The sequence below is a fragment of the Gambusia affinis genome, linkage group LG07 (genome assembly GCF_019740435.1).
Source record: "Gambusia affinis linkage group LG07, SWU_Gaff_1.0, whole genome shotgun sequence".
In the NCBI taxonomy this organism is placed as follows: Eukaryota; Metazoa; Chordata; class Actinopteri; order Cyprinodontiformes; family Poeciliidae; genus Gambusia; species Gambusia affinis.
The window spans coordinates 17399654-17416601 of record NC_057874.1 but is presented as its reverse complement, the minus strand read 5'-3'; the positions used below and the strand labels follow the sequence as shown (position 1 = coordinate 17416601).

General features: G+C 36.3%; 1 protein-coding gene across 1 annotated transcript in view; it reads left to right on the top strand.

Annotated features, from left to right (window-relative positions):
• Positions 1–16948, top strand: part of ca16b (carbonic anhydrase XVI b) — a 152182-nt gene that overhangs the window by 27322 nt on the left and 107912 nt on the right. Inside the window, exon 2 of the mRNA XM_044121238.1 lies at positions 5932–6036. Within this exon, the coding sequence (XP_043977173.1) occupies positions 5932–6036 (105 nt within the window). The remainder of the gene's footprint in view (positions 1–5931; positions 6037–16948) is intronic.

Here is a 16948-nt window from a genome sequence, read left to right as displayed (position 1 = left end):
CTGTTAACTCTGCTGATTTTGTGCTACTAACTGTTTTTTTCCGAGTGCAGGGCTGACCCAACTCAGCTTGATCTGGGTGAATTAGCAAAGGAGATCAGTAGGTAGTCATAAAAGAAGTCGATACTGTAGTGTTTAACCACTGAGTGAAAAGGTCCATCGATGGATTTGTTTAGTCCCATTCCAAAACACCTTTCCACTGTAAATTTTTCATCAGCATCATGCAAAGTGTGTCCTTGAGATGCAGGTAGACTGTTGAGTTTTGACCTGATAAACTCAACAACCCAACCAGGAATTAAAGGTATCACTAGTGCTGCCTGATTATGAAAAAAAACAACAACTATAACCCTGAAATCAAGATTACTTACAATGGTTTTATTGACTTTTTTGGGGGAGGGAGGACAAAAACCCATAACATCTACTGCAGCCAAAGATCGGTGAACTTTCTTCAACGTGAATTTTTTCCTGATATCTTTTTCCTTTACTACAACCAACGATCATATGCTTTCATTAAAGTGTGAGGAAGTGCACTTACACAAAACCTCAGCTGAACCTGAAGCAGTGCTGCCTAATTGAACATAAGGCTTCTAAATATATTTTAAGGGCCAGAGAACCAGAGACTATTTCTAGGGTTTTAACTGGTGCTTCTTTTTATTACATTTTTAGGTGAGTTATTTTATACATTATACTGACTCTACTCTGTTTTAGCATATTGTGAAAATGAAACGGTCCCCATGTCTTAATGTGATTTACCACTATAAATAATGCTAAATCAAAATATATACAGTATGCATATATATACACACATATTCATTCAACTGTAGACCACTCTATAAAAATGTATATAAAAAAATCATGAATATAGTGAACTTAAGTGATTCTCAGAAAACAAAATGCTAAATAGAAAATGCACGTTTTAATTCAGCTACTAAAAGATATCAAAATCCAGCATCATAACAAACCATCAGCATGGGTGCAAGGAATAGAAAACATAAAATTTGTGTGAAAGAAAGTTGTTTTAAAGTACAAAGCAAAATATTTTGTCTCATTGATTACTTTTTTAGTTCTGCTGAGCTGAAACAAAGAATATGACTAATCAGACGCTGCGCTCTGTTCCATTTTTGTTTTCAACTTAGAAAAAAAAATCCTTTCCACCATGGACGTTCCGGCTTAAGACTTTTGATTGCAATGTTGGCAAATTCATATTTAATAAATGAGATTATTAATGAAAAAGTTATTTATTTCAGGAACAAATTACACACAGAGGGATGTTTTCAAGTCTATTTCACTTAGATGCGATGATTTTCCTCTTAAAGGTTAGGAAAACTCAATTCAGAAATACTTTCTTGATCCCAAAGGGAAGTCAAATGTTGTAGTAACTCATGCTGTCCAAAGAGTTGTAGATATTTATGGCTCCTGTATCAGTCTGTATTGCTGCAAATCTGAAGAAGCCTCCGACTGAAAACACTCTGTTTTTCTATGACGGTCTAATGACGAGGATGCTCTTCGTTATCCATAATTTTCTTCGTTTTATGTCAAATCCTTCTTTGCGCCAGAACAGAAACAGCCTTCCTTATGAAGTTGTTTAGCCTTTTTATGTCCCTGTTTCTTTAAGCCCTTCATGACGTGATCAATAGGCGTTTAGTCATTGATAACTGATGGGTCAGTTTTCTTTGGTACCGGAACCAGAGGGGATGTCTTCCACAAAAAAAAAAAAAAAAAAAACCTTCTCGTGAATCAAGTGAAGGTTGAAGAGGTGATGCAGAGTTGCTCTGCACAGAACTATAAAACTCTGGTGCTAAAACTATCTGGACCTGCATCCTCTCTCCAGCTGCCTATTCACCTGACTTCTAGATACAGAAACCTGGTAGGAGGAGGCAAAGGGAGCAGCAGCATTTTCTGGTTTGGTTGATGGCCAACTTGTAGAAGCAGAAGAGTCCATGACTGAGATGGAGGATAAAACATCTCAGGCTTGACAGGAAAGCTGTGGGTCAGAGGAGTTTGGGATGTCTGCTTGGCTGGGGACAGGAGAGGAGGATGAAGAGCTTATTCCTGAACTGAACCTATTGAAGAATGTGTTCAGCTCATTTACTCTGTCCACACTTCCATCTATCTGATTCTCTTTTTGCTTGAAGCCTGTGATCTTCTTCGTCCTTGACTACACCTCTGATATTGTTCTAAAACACATTTTTATACAAATATAGCAAGATAAGAAACCAAGCTCTGAGAAATAACCATCTAGGACCAGGAGTCAAAAACTATACTTAGCTTTATAAGAAATAACATCTGCCAAATGATTAAATACTTTTAATTTGGTGCATTTCTGCCACCTTCTGGTAATTTATGCAGCTTTTTAATCATCAGAAGCTGGTGAATAAAAAGATAGAATTTGTATGGTGCAACAATTGTTTTAACATTTTAACATTATTACCAATGTATGATAACATTATTTATCTTTCAGAAAAATGAAAGAAATTTTACTTGCAAGTACTCTGAATCTGTTGACAAGCTGATAACTTCAAATGTAACCTGCATTATAAAGGTAGCAGAGGCGTCCAGGGGTTTTTTCCACTGCGTTGAAGTTACATTAACCCTCATGAGACTGGTGCCAAGCGTGATAGAAAACAGTTGTCATGGTTACAAAGTTGGGGGTGTGCAATCTTAAAGCATTTAAACCTGGAGCAAATTTTACAAAAATCTACTGAGCTAGAATTGTGTGACAATGAACTAAGACACAAATAGATAGCTTGTTAAAATGGCTTTTATGTGGTTTGAATACAATCAATTATTGTGCCAGGCTGCAAGTTTATAAAGTTAACAGTGGGAAGATTTACAGACAAACCACAGTTTCATAGTAAAATCTGTAAGCAGTCAAACTTAGAAAAAAAAAAAAAAAAAAAAAGCAGTAGAAAAAAAATTACAACCATTTAAACATAGATGATTATTTGGTTTTGTTTTAGCCTTTTCTGCTCTTTCTCTTCACAAAAAACTATTGTTCTACATTTGCTCGCCCCCGTATAAGAGCAGGGGGAAATATTAGCCAATGTCCAGATTTTAAATGCAATTGCAAGTTCTGACTGCTTAGAGCGACAGAGAACACTCTTGTTTTGCTTGTGCACCTGATTGACAATGACAACAGCTAGACAGCCTCTTCTCCACTGGCACTGTCTTCAGCCTTTGCAGAGTGAATTTTCCCTGGTGAGTTTGACTGTTGCAAGTCTCGGGCTACGCTCTAGGGAGTGTGGATGCTAAAGGACAATTTGTGCCTCTAGCACTCGCTGTAATTCTGTTGACAATGTTTGATTTCATGGGGCTTTTTTTTTCAGCAAAGTAAAAGAGACATTTGTGCCTAAAAGACTTGAGGATGATTGCTTACACCCCTGGCTGCACAGGCGGCCTGGATTTTACTAATTAGTTATTGTATTGGGGTTTTTGTATGGAGACTGTTGAAATGTTCATACAATTATTCATATATATTGACCATCCACCCAGTTTCATTATTTTTCTTCTCTCGGTTGAAGTGCTTCTATAAAGGTTGTGTTGGATTCTGACTATAAAAAAGCAGGAAACAATCATTCGTGCTGTTCAAGAGGCTCCACTTGTTTTCTGCAGAGCTCTAAAGCCCTGATGGTGGTAATTATCACCCATTAATGCTTTGTGCCAAAATGGCACCTGGGTTGAAAACTGAGATTTTTTTCTTTCCTATTTGTTTAGAGCTGCTTCTCTCTCCTCTTCACTCGTGATGCTATGCATTGCATAGCTTCTTTTTTCTGCCAAAAAAAAGCAAATAGATTGCTTTCAAAACTATATAAAACTATAAAATTAAATTAAACTATAATCAGTGATTATAGTCAGGCATCTTTCCTGTTATTTTAAGATGCTAGTGGAAAAAAAAATTAAAGGCAGATGCTAGATTTTCTGCAGAAGCACTGCAATGCACATAAACATGTTGGAAGAATGTTTAATATATAGGTTTATAAACTATAATCTCAATCTGTAGCATCAGTGTGGTCCTTTACCAAAGGTTTCACAATTTCCAGTCTGGTTTTTTTTAGTTAATTTTGCAGGTAAACTATCTTGTTGACAAAAGTGAGAAAATAATGTAGTGCAATTTCATTAGTACATAATTCAATGATGTTATCAGTTATGATAAATTTACATTTTCCTCACTCTGAACTGTCTTTATCATGTGTACATTCAACACTCTCTATGACCTTTAGCATTTTGGGCACTGTAATCTGTGTGGGCATCTACTGCAGTGAGACTACATCCAACACCCTGACTGTTGTGCTGGCATGCAAGGTGTGAACTTATAACAGTGAGGAGGTATTGGCCAAATACCACTGCATTCCAAAAAGGGAAATGGGATTCAGCCTCAACTACTGTTGATAGCATAAAAACAGCCGCATTTTTAAAGTTTATAAAAAATATTCTATGGCACATAATATTAGAAGAATTTAAAACAGAGATATTTTTCCCCCTTTTTTTCCTTCATCTTGACATCCTGACCAATCTACATGACGTCTAGTATCATAATCACTAAAATCTATATTGGTAAATAAAAGGAAATGAAAAGTAATCCAACTGGCCAACGTGTGATTAACATGACTGGTGTGATTGCATGACACCTGATGTATTTTAACCCGTCAAATATTGGATTTATATTGGTCCCTTGTGATTGCAACTTGACCATGCCATGTAGGCAGAGTGGCTGTCTTTACATGGTGTTGAAAGTATAAGAAAATATTGGCTACCTAACAAACATGCTACCCATAGCATACCAATTGTAGTTTTAGAGGAGCCTTGCCTAAATAATAGTGATAGTGGTCTGGCTCCATGCAATGGTGATCATTGGTGATCAGTTTTTTTCCCAGTTAGATTAGTTTTAAATCTTTAACATCTTGTATGTTTTTAATATTGTGTTAATTTCTAGAGTTCCTTCTGTCTTTGACTATTTTAACTTTCTGATCAAATTTTTACTTGAAACGGTCTCTGGTAATATCTTGACCAGTGGGACAATTCAGTGTAAAAAATATTAGGTTTTATTTTATTTTATTTTATTTTTAACTATTATTACAAATATATAAAAAAAAACTTATTTAATTTTTATTTTTGTATATGGCTGAAAATTATATGAAAATTTTTTTCTCTCAGGCAACTCAGAAATATGTGGAGGAGATGGACATAATGTTACCTTCTGCTCCTTACAGCCAGTCAAAACTCTTTCACTGAGATGCCAGTGCTTTCACTGAGATGCCAGCGCTTTCACTGGCATCTCAGTGAAAGAAATTTAAACAATATGTCAACTCATTGTATTAATTATGAAGGCGTAACTTTCTGAAACCTTTAAGTACCTTGATACTGGTAGCCAACAGTAATTTGAACTCATTACATCTTCATCACATTTTTTGCGCTTTCTTCACAATAATACAGCATAAGTGTTCTCCAGAGTCAGTAATGTTTTACATGACACACGAGCATGTTCAGTCACGCATGTCTAGGTAAAAATAAAATGAGTGGGAACTGACCCTTTGACCCATCCCTCAGTGGAATATTTCAATCCCCAACTTGATTTGGTACACAGGGACAAGGGGAGGGGAGTTTGTAACCTTAGGAACTAGAATCATGTCTTCTGTAGTTGTGACTGTGTCTCTTCCCTTATTTCTATGTCTACATTAGTCATTCTACACCAACCATAACTGTCTGGTTTATCTTTGAGTAAGGGGTCTGTTTGCTTCAGGTGTGAGCAAGGTCATTGATGATGCTGGTGATGTGTTGTTTATTCCTTCTATATCCAGATACATATGCTAATTCCATTGACACCAGATGCTTTATTCAGACATTTTTAGTAGATTAATGACTCTGTTTCCCCGCTGTTCGTAAACTTCCCTTTGCCCCAGCGGATTTCCTGACCTCCATCTCTGTCCCCCACAGTTGCATCGGGTGACCAACCTCGCTTCACTGGAGGCAGCCGTCCTGGGAGCACCGGCGTAATGAGGGAGAGGAGGACAGCTGGTGACCCCTACTGGTCCTATTCAGGTGAGCTCTCATTCCTGGTACGGCCAGAGAGCCTGGAACAGAGAGAAAATAACTCACCAACCTCTCTGGTTTGTCTCTCACATCCCTGTTTTTGTCCTCTGTTTTGGCAGAGACCTTTGCTCCCTTCTTATTGCCATATCTAGAGAGGCTGATCTAGGTGTTTTAGTATTCACATGATGCATACCTGAGCTATATATTTTCATCACTCCTAATAACCGTAATTAAACTAATGCATATGAGACATATGGCAAATTGATTTAATGTTCCAAATGTTAATGCTGTATTATTATATTGTAGCCTACTGTATTTAACTATAAATAATGAATCAACTTCTCTTAAAATGAATTTATTGCATGTTTTGTTAGGTATGTAAACTGTAAAAATGTATGCATGTGTAGTTGAAACAAGGCATTTTCTTACACTGGATGAAAGACATGAAACATTTATTTCAAAATAGTTAAAGCTAAATAGGTGATTTATTGTCATATTTATTTACATAGATTTCTTTAATAACGGGCAGCATTGCCTTCCACAGTGCCTAGTTATAATTTGGTTAAATTGTTACCCATTCCTCATGATAAAACTGCTGTAACCAAGTCAGGATTTGAGGCCACCCTGGTTACACACACCTTTTCAGCTCTGGCCACTCATTTTCTGTAGGAAAACATTGCTAGCATTGCTAATGCTAATGCCTCATTAGCATTAGCTTAAGCTTCCTTTTTTGCTACCAACTGTTTGTGTGAAGTGCACCAGTCCCTTCAACACAAACACATTTACAGCAACATAGTGTTGTCATTCCTGTACTTCCCAGCCAGTTGGTAAAACTCTTTTGAAATAAAGTTGCTATTTTAGCACTATGTGATAACTGTGATGTTAAAAACTCCATACGGTTGCTCTAAACTTCACCAATACTTATTATCAAGTCAATTAAGCAGCTTATATTATTTTTTATTACCAGATATTTCTCTGAGATGTCAGTAAATAGTGAGCACTTGTCTTAATTTGTTAACATGTAACATGCCACTACTTCTAAAAATAATATCTATGTTGATAAATACTTTTTTGTTCCTGGTTTCACCTTTGGTTAATTACCTTCAGCTTGTAATAATACTTTAAAAAAACAAAACAAAAAAAACAACACATTTTACAAAACAGTGACAATATTTGTATTAGTATATTTTTAGAACTGCAGTGGACTGACGAGCTGTCCAGGGTGTACCCCGCCTCTCACCCACTGACCACTTGAAATTGGCAACAGCACCCTTTGCGACCCACTTTTTCCTCATTTTCATCTTCCATTGTCATTTCAGCAAAAAAACATTGTGACAAATTTTTATTAAAATTTAGAAAAACAGGTTAATGTATTGTCACTCTATTGTTTCTACAATGAAAAAATAGCATTGTTTCTCTAGCATTACTTTGACATTTAGCAAATTGCTATGCCTTTTTATACGCTGTATGTAATTATGTGGATTCGTTACTGTTTGTTCATTACAAAATGAACATTTTGTGATGTTCATTTTAATTTTTAGGTAGCTCATTTGATAAGCAATTCAGATAGGCATGTTCTGTCAGAACACCTCTGCTCCCTCAATCACAAACATCCACAGCCATGCAAACACAGTCCAGGGTCGACTATCAGGCAGTGCCGATGGGAAATCTGGGTTGTGTGCTCTGGTTGAGGGCACCTCTCTGAAACAGCTCAGGGAAGGAGCACTTGTATTTACAGGTCCAAAAACACCACATTGCAAATAATGCGCTCAGTCCCACTGCCACTGGAGTGCATCGGAGCTCTGAAAATTATTACACTGATGGAATATTTTGTCTTGGGTGCTGCAGTTGTGAGTAAAATAGTAAAAAAGAGAAAATCGTGGTTTCAGAGAAGAAAATTGTGCACTTCACAGTAGAGAGACGAGGTATTCTCAGTTTGGACTCACGTTTGTTTGGTATTCACGTCACTCCTAACAGTGGCCTTCGGCTGCCTCAGTTGTCTGGTAGAGGCAGTGAAAGACTGTCTGCTTTGGCTATCCAACCATGACAGCTCTCTCACTATGTACAAGGTATGTGGACTCGATAATAAGAATCTTAATCACTTCAAACACACTTTTATTTTTCTCAAATCCTTTATGCACAAAACGTATATGTAGATGGTCAGACTAGACCACCTTTCATACTACCATGCGTCTTATCACAGAGAGGATTGAATTGTCTCTGATCGAAGGGACATTTTGAATGATTCAACATGATGGTAGTAAACATGTTTTGGCTTGGGTGAGTGGCTGTGGTTAAAATAAAAATGGCAGCTGGCGCAGATCGAGATGATAAAATCGCTCAGCTAATTAGCTGAGGTAGTGAGCCACCAAAAACTTGACAGTATTCTTTATTTGATAAATTTGTTTTCTAGAATAGAACATAAGCTCGAGTTCCATTCTGAATAAATAAAAGAAACTAGCATAAGACAGATTTAAAATTGATTGTAAGGACATAACTATGTTATAATACAGCCAATGACATCTTCACATGGTTATTTTTAAGAAGATGCCTTTTCACAGAGCTGTATCTATGAAAGCAGGATATATTAATGGAAAGTCAAGTGAAAGGATAAAGTGTGACAACAAAAGGTTCCTAAGCAACAGGGATAATTTTAGAGCACTTCACACATCCCTTCACTAACAAGCTTTATTAAGATGCTGATTTTGATATCCAGGAGGACTTTACACTGGCCCTCAATTTCAAAAGACCTTACTTTTGTTACTATGGTAATGCTATACTTGATTGGCCAATTCTCACCCAAACCCCATAGAAACTCTGTGGGGTATTGTCAAAAAGGAGAATAATGCACACGAGACCCAAAAGATGGGTTTGAACTGAAGGCCATTATTAAAGCAACCAGGGGTTCCTTAACACCTAGCAGATCCAGACCTGATTGCCTCCATGCTGCAGTGACACTGTAACTGTAGCAAAATTAGCCTGGCAAAATATTAGGTGTAAAATACACAAACATACTTTTCAGTAGGCATTTCTATATTAACATATATTTTTAATGGTCATCAATGATATTTAAGTGTTGTGAGTAACACAACACTTTTTCCCTAGCTGCTATAGTCATAATTACACTTGCAATATATCACAGTGTATGTGCTGAATCTACAAACTGAGATATATTTTTTATTTGGATGGCTTGTAATATTTAGTTGCACAACCACACTTGTCTCTTCTGGTCAACTTTCGAACTGTAGTGGATACAGTTGTGAACAGCCAACTTCTTAAGCAATGATCTTATATGGCTAACCTATTTTGTGGAAATAATCAGTGAATGTCTGTTGGACAACTATCAAGACAACAATCTTCGTGATTGCACATGCATAATCTTTTTTTATTGGCTTTAAATTATTTTCTGAGAAAATAAACTTTACATTTCTGTAGTAAATCTTAAGTCTCAAATACATCACTCTGTTGCACATCTTTAAAATAAATTTTACTTTTTGACTTTGATTACAGAAATAAGTAAAAATGTTTTATATGTTGGTGATATATTTCTTATTAAATAATTTTAAGACGTTTTTGTGCAGACCAGGCTGAAGACTGGCTTTATATATATATATATATATATATATATATATATATATATATATATATATATATATATATATATATATATATATATATATTATTCTTGGCACTTGTGCTTCCTGTGTGCAGAGAAGAATGCATGCTTAACAATAAATGAGCTGAAAGTCTTAGGAAAACAAGATCTTATAAAAAAAACCCCTCAATGTTGAACTTTAGCTTAAGAAAAAAAAAAACCTGCCTGTCTTGAGTCGAATTTTGGACATTCATTTCATGTCTGCACTGACCACCAAGTCCCACTCGCGAAGGCAGCTGGCTGATTGTGCTCTGGAAAAAAAGAAAGCATTGAGGGAACACAGAACTGTCCATTACTTTGGGAATGTAATTAGCGGCTAAGGCTGTGACTGGGAGACAGACCAGCGTGCCTTAGCAGCTAAATGGTTATTAAGGGCATTTGCTCTGTGCAAGTGAGTGTAACAGAAATGCACGCAGCGGGCGTGTGCCTCAAGCTAGAACGTACTTGTGCAAGACAGGCTTCAACCCTTAAGAACTAGACACACATAACATATAGAAGAGCAAGCCTCTCTTCCATTTATTGTGTAGCCCACCAGCATCAATTTCTGCAGGAGAGAGATGTTTGAAGAATGTGGAGCAACATGAGCTCTAGAGAGTAGGTTTTGAGTCCTTCATTTAGTTTAGGTCTGATTTTGCTGCTGGGTGTCTATTTTAGATTGAAATTCTTCTTTTTTTTTTTTTTACTGGAAAGTTTGCAGATTCATATATGTCCATCTATTAGACATGTTGTTAGAGGTGTTGCATGTTTAGCAGCAATACTTTATTTAGGGTTTCAGAGCCTTTTTTGTCACACAGTCCTCAACATAAAGGTGTAATGCGCACAGGGCAGTGAGAACTCTTATCGGTCTATGGCATGTCTCCTTCCTGTGTGCTTTGATTATGAACCTCCATGCAAGGAGGCTTGAAACCCACACCTTGAAACTTGATTAAAAGTTATTTAAGGCAGGCCCTGAGCTTGTGTGTGTCTGTGTCTGCAAGTGCACATGTGGAGGCATTTTTCATAAGAGGGATGATATCATACTCACCATAAGACTCCCACAGGAACAGGGCTATGCATCATTCCCCCCCATTTTTTTTATATATCTCTGCAGGTTTTCACATCATCTCTGTTAGTTTCACTGGTTCCTTTTATCGCTGCTTTTATATTTTTTGCCGATACCCAGGCTGGTTTTGCCGCTGATCGCTTTCTTGTTGATTTATTGTTCTGGTTTAATTACAGCACAGCAGTCAGGAGTACCTTAATGTGACTTTGCAGAAGCATTAAATTTGATCCCTTTCTAACGGCGCTTTAGAATGGAAGAAGAAGGAAAAAAAAACAATACAAAAACATGCCAGCTCTTGAAGTAAAGAAATGCAGATTAACATCCCAAAGATGAGTCGATTTTCATTTTCTTTGCATTATGAGATTGCACCTGAATTAACTTGCGTCATTTAGACTGAAGTGAAGCAGTCAATCCATAATAAAAGATTAATTTTATTACTTTAATCTCAGCAAGTATATAGTATTGATCAGAAAAAATGGATTGAAATTTAAAAATGCTATAAAAAGCTGGCACTTCTCATTTTTCTGGATTATTTCTTGCAGTTTTGCTCAGCTGTGTAGAAATTAAGACTCAGTGTTTTTCCACTGCTTAAACTAAAGGTTGAATGTAGGAGTTAATGATGTATACCTCCACAAATTGATTATACAGCTTAAGGCGCTGCATCTGGGTGATTTTTCATATTAACAACTCTCTAATAGTACAGTGCCTCACAGAGATAGTGCTCCTGCTGTCTGTTTTTCATGCAGCAGTTGTGTACGTTTGGATGGAAGCCACCTTGACAAGCTGCTGCAGCCACCAAAAGAGCCTGCAATTGTCTGATACGTGTGGATTATATTTCCCCTCAGCCCGACTGTTTTATTCCACTTCACTGAGGTTGCCCGTGATCATTAGCAATCTTTCCACTCATGTCTCACATAATGAAGTGAATGAAGTGTCATTTTCAATCAACTGCTATGTTGATCCAACTTAATTAGTACTTTAGAGGATACAAAACAAGATTAGGTAACTCACGGTACTCGATTGCCAGAGGTGTTTGTTTTGGCTTTGAATTAACCCTCAGTTCTGCTGCGGCTCAAACTTTTTCTTCACAGAAGAACAAAAGCTGATTATATATATTGGGATTTTAGGCACTTGCTGGTATAAAAAAACAACGCATATTAATATTTATTGTGATAGCTAAAACATTATTTGTCATGTTTAGTGTGGTTTTTGCACGGATATAAGAATTCTTGTGAAGCACCAGTAAGTGTGTTGACACACTTTTAAAAACTAGCAACAGAGGCGTTTGGATAGTAAGTGGACTTGCAAAATTTAGGTTTGGACAAAATTTAAAACATGTTGTCTAAAAAATCATATTAAAATGAATTTTTTGCAGATGTTTATAGTGGAGGAAGTACTAAGCAAAAATAAAAATAGCAACAAAGTAGTTATAGTCATAGTGGTAAATGGACAGAGTAAGTAAACACTTTGCAGAGTACACAGTTTTTACATCATTTCTTCTTTGTGTAAAATAGCACCTAACTTGAAATGTAAGCTACGTACTTAATTAGCTTGCACATCTGAAGAGGCATGCCGCTCGTACTCCTTTTAATCCCTTTTATGTGTATGTTGTGTTGTCCTTGTGTACCTCTAATAAATATGCGTACAAAGTCTTAAATCCTTTTTTATTGGAGTTGCATAATCACACTCATAGAAATGCTACTAAAACCTGGTAAAGCCTTTATTTTATCATTGAGTCCTCAGAAACAGATTTTATTTTTGAGGGAGTCTGGGTCAAGAGGTAATCTGCTACCGCATGAAAAACAAAACAAACCTACACACATTTCCTCACATATAAATATCAACACAGATCTGCCTTAATTGAATGATATGTTTTCTTGCATGTCCTATTTAAAATAGTAGCAAAGAAAGAGAAACAGGAAGTTCAGAATTTGACTCTTATTGAAACCATCAACATCTTGCAAGGCAAGTTGTTCGTTAAGTGTGCATTAAGTTTGTGTAAAGTTTATTTTATAGCATATGATAATTAGCCAGTGATTTTGTAGGGAACTGTTTCCTCCTTTCCATCACTGAATAAATGTTCTTGGATAAATGTTGATTTTTTTTTTTAATAACTTGGTACTTTGGTACTGTAAAAATTACATTTTATTATTCATTTTAATTGCATCTATACAACGTGATACATGTACTGTAGTTTTGGAGGCCACTGTCAAGCGGGATAGAGCATGCTTTCATAAACCTTCTGCTTAAAAATATAATTTAATTTGGGAGTAGGTAAAATCAAATAAGAAGAAATCCCACACAAAAAAATTCACAACAACTATATATTAGATGATTACTGTTGTGAGATGTAAGTTGAATTTATTTGTATAGTTCTAGCACAATTGACTCAAACGCTCTAACATACTCTTAAATCAGTCTGAAGTAGGTTCAAACGTGAAAGCAGTCTTTGTTGACATTCCAGCTGAGTGTGCTTTAGCTTTACCAACTTGGATAGTATTATAAATCCCTATCCTTCTAGTTGATGCTCGCTCTTTCTTCTGTTTGTTATATGTAATTCCCAGGCTTTTGTTTTGAAAGCCTGGGAATTCCAATCAAGCTGCTGCCTGCAAAGCTCCCTGCTTCCTTCAGGTCCTCAGTCAATGGAGTTGCTGAGCTTGGGCAATATGGAGAGGTCTGCACGCTACACCCCATTTCTTAGCCCTAGTCTAGCAAAAGAGCGAGCTAGCGATTCCCTTATTTTACCAACAGACATGCTAATTGCTAAACCTGGGGTAAAAGTATCAAAATGTAAAACATAAATTGCGAAAAGAACATTTACAAAAGATAACTACTATAATGATAAAATATTTTTAGAATTGCACACAATAATTTAAATGCTTTGATAGTCATTCACATTTTCAAGTCCTTGCTAAAATACACAATACATTTTTTTTTTGGAAGTCATTATGTAAAATTTTATATAGAAAATTGATTGATTCATTTTATTATTGCCTGCTTCTATGCTGCAGCACATCTTGAATTATTTTTTGAAATTAGCTTTTGATGGACTGTGCCCCAGTACATATTGGAAATTTGTTTGATTTTGATCATATTATGAAACATGTTTTTTAATTGTTTCTCAATTTTTTTATTCATGGATTTATTTATTGATACCTTGATTCAGTTACCAGTTTATTTTATTTGTTACAGTGTAATTGAACCATCACATAAATAGATAATCATTTTCCAAATTATATGTTTGTTTTTGTTGCGTCAATTTAGGCCTTCAGACGTTTGTAATTTAATGTTGATATTTGTTTCAAGCCAAACTGTGACTTGTTTTATTCTTCCTAAAATATTTCGCAACTGTCTTTTTCATTGCACACAGCTGAATGGCAGCAAGTAAGACAGGAGGACTCTTTGTCTATTTGTCTTAATATGACCGGGAGAAAAAAATCCTTGAGCATTGCCAGGCTTCTCATGAGAAGAAGTTTTATTCTTATAGGAGGCAGCTTTAGAGGTTTCCTGTATGTTGTTACTGTGAGAAATTCTAATAAAACACTTGAGTGATTTTGGAGAAAAGTTTTTTTCAGACTAACTTCAAAATGTCTCTATTCCCTTGTAGGTTGTCCAGCTAGGTGGGATGTTCTAGACCTGGGGATTCATGTTAAATTAGTTTGGTGCATGTGAAAGGAGTGCACTTTGTCTCTGATGTTGTAAACCCCCAAAACACCCACCCCCCCACCTCCAAAGGCTGGAGGGAAAAGAGCAATGCCATGTTGTCATGGTGCCCAGCAGAAGGAGCCCTGACTCCTGGAGGTAATGAATCGAGAGGAGGATTGCTCCCAGTAGACCTCCTTGTACGAGAAGCACTTGAGTTTAAAGCAAAACTCCCTGACTATACAGCAGCACCGGGGACAAGCTTGGAGGGTAAAGCATGGGGCTTTCTATCCAGGGATGCAAGGAAGAAGTCTTCTGGGATAAAGATAAAAACAGTTTTTTTTTCTTCCTAGATAAGAAAGACTAGTTTATATGCTAAAACCAATTGCCTTTGCAAGTACCTCAGATAGCGCTCGCTCAGATTTGATTCATAAGATTTGTTTCAATTTTTTATTTGAAAGTTTTCCTCTGATTGTTCTACGACAATAAAGTCTAATTGGATTTAAACCTGGAGAGCAATTTATGCTAAACTCCTTCATGAAATACTTGCCAGCTACAGTTAGTTTAATTTTAATTTATCACGCCGTCTAGTGACAGAATATAGGATTTCTTTACTGATTTAGCTCATGTGATGCTGTACTGTGATTAAGATATTAAACAATCAGTCAGTCTCATTATCTTGTTGAGTCAATCTCAAGGTTGAATTGTTTTCAGCTTTCTATTCAGCATTTTTTTTGTTTTTTTTTTATCACATCAAAGGGGGAGGGCAATGAGTGGCGCCACACAAGATTGTGATTGATAAACACTAAAACTCCGCTCTGGGCTGTGATCGGTTGTTCCTAGTTAGTACTAAGAGAAAACAAAGTAGCTAAATTTTTTTTTCACAGTTATCTGTCTCATACCATGCTGTCACAACATAGTGAGTTGGATCCTGCAGCTCCTCCTACTTAACACCTTTCCTCACACAGACTCCCCCAGGCTAGCAGCAGCAGCAATTGGCTGAAGTGGAAGTGTCGGAAAGGGTAGGATCTTCTTAAAGAGACAGAGGCCAATTTTAAGGCACTAAAGCATATAATGCAAAGTCAAAGTTCTTTTAAATAATTTTTATTATATGCAACATTTTCATAATAACCAATGGCAATATAATTACTTGATTGTGCTATAGATATGTTGCATGTGCTGGAAAGTACATAATACCGTCTTCTCCATCCCAACAAACCTGATACAGGTGATTTCAGCAACTACCAAATGACACTGTCTCCTGCAGAATAGCTTGTACTGACTAATGATTTAAGGTACTTTATTTTAATCTAATTACAGTTTTCTGTAAGAAAATGTGTTCTTTAACTCTAAAAACAATTATTGTTATTAATACAATTAAATTATTCTGTTTTGAATCCTTATTTGTCACAAGAATCAATGTGCACAAGTGGGAACATTGTCAATCGTGTATATACACAATTGAATAGAAATTGAATAAAAATTTACATGACATTTGTTAATTTATGTGATAATCCAATAAACCATTAAAATGCTTAAAATGATAAAGTCCAATGCCTTCCTCTAAGTGTGTGTGTGTGTGTGACATGGTATGTTTACTGATATGAAAAGGTCATAAAAAGAGATTAAATTGTATTGTGTAAATATGAAATGAGTGTACAAATTGGCAAAGGGTTGACTTGACCCTGACTGGACTTTAAAATACCTGAGATAGGATAATTGGCATATGTTCACTAGACTTCTTATTAGCAATGCAACTAATGAGGTCTTACGCTTCTCGTATTTTAAAGATTTTATGGTGCCACCTGTGGGATCAGGTCTGTCAAGGATATTTTGAAGGGACCTGGAGGAAAGTGGTACTGGTAGGTGAGAGGTAAAATCTGAGGTGTTTGGTGCTCTACAAGCCATGGCAGAGAGTCTGCACTTATCCTCCAACCACAATTCATTTGCATATAATTACAATCTGTTCAACTCAACAGACAATTATGAACTCTTGTTGCATACTACAGTAAGGGCCTCTGTGTACTCCAGCACAAGTTGGTAGACGTTTCTACAATAGTAACTCAAAAAGCATTGTGACTGACTGTTTTACTGAGTACTAATTATATTCTTAATCAATTAGTTGGAGCAGCTCTCGAATGCAACACACAATCCATTACAATCATAGAACACCTGCATTTATTTATTTATTCTTTCCTTTATTTTTATTTTTTTTCCCCATTTTCATTTTGGTAGTATTTTAACAAGCTTCACTGCCAGATGTCAAGTACAGAGAAAAGCAGACATTTTGTAATATTCACCCTTTCACTGGCATTCGAGTTCCACTTCGTTCCAAGCAGAAAATTGTGGCGTGGACTGTACCCATCAGTACATGCAATTTTCGGTGCCGCCAAGCATTCCTTCCTTTCTTCCCTCCTTTATTTTGACCTTCTGAACTTTATCCTGCTCATCCTGAAACATTTCTTTACAGCAGCCCCACACCACTGAGCTCTCTGGACTTGATTAATTTCCGGCTCCTGGGAGAACAGAGAGAGATTCATCCATCTTCCACCCCGCGTTTCAAGTTGCAGTCATTCTATGTG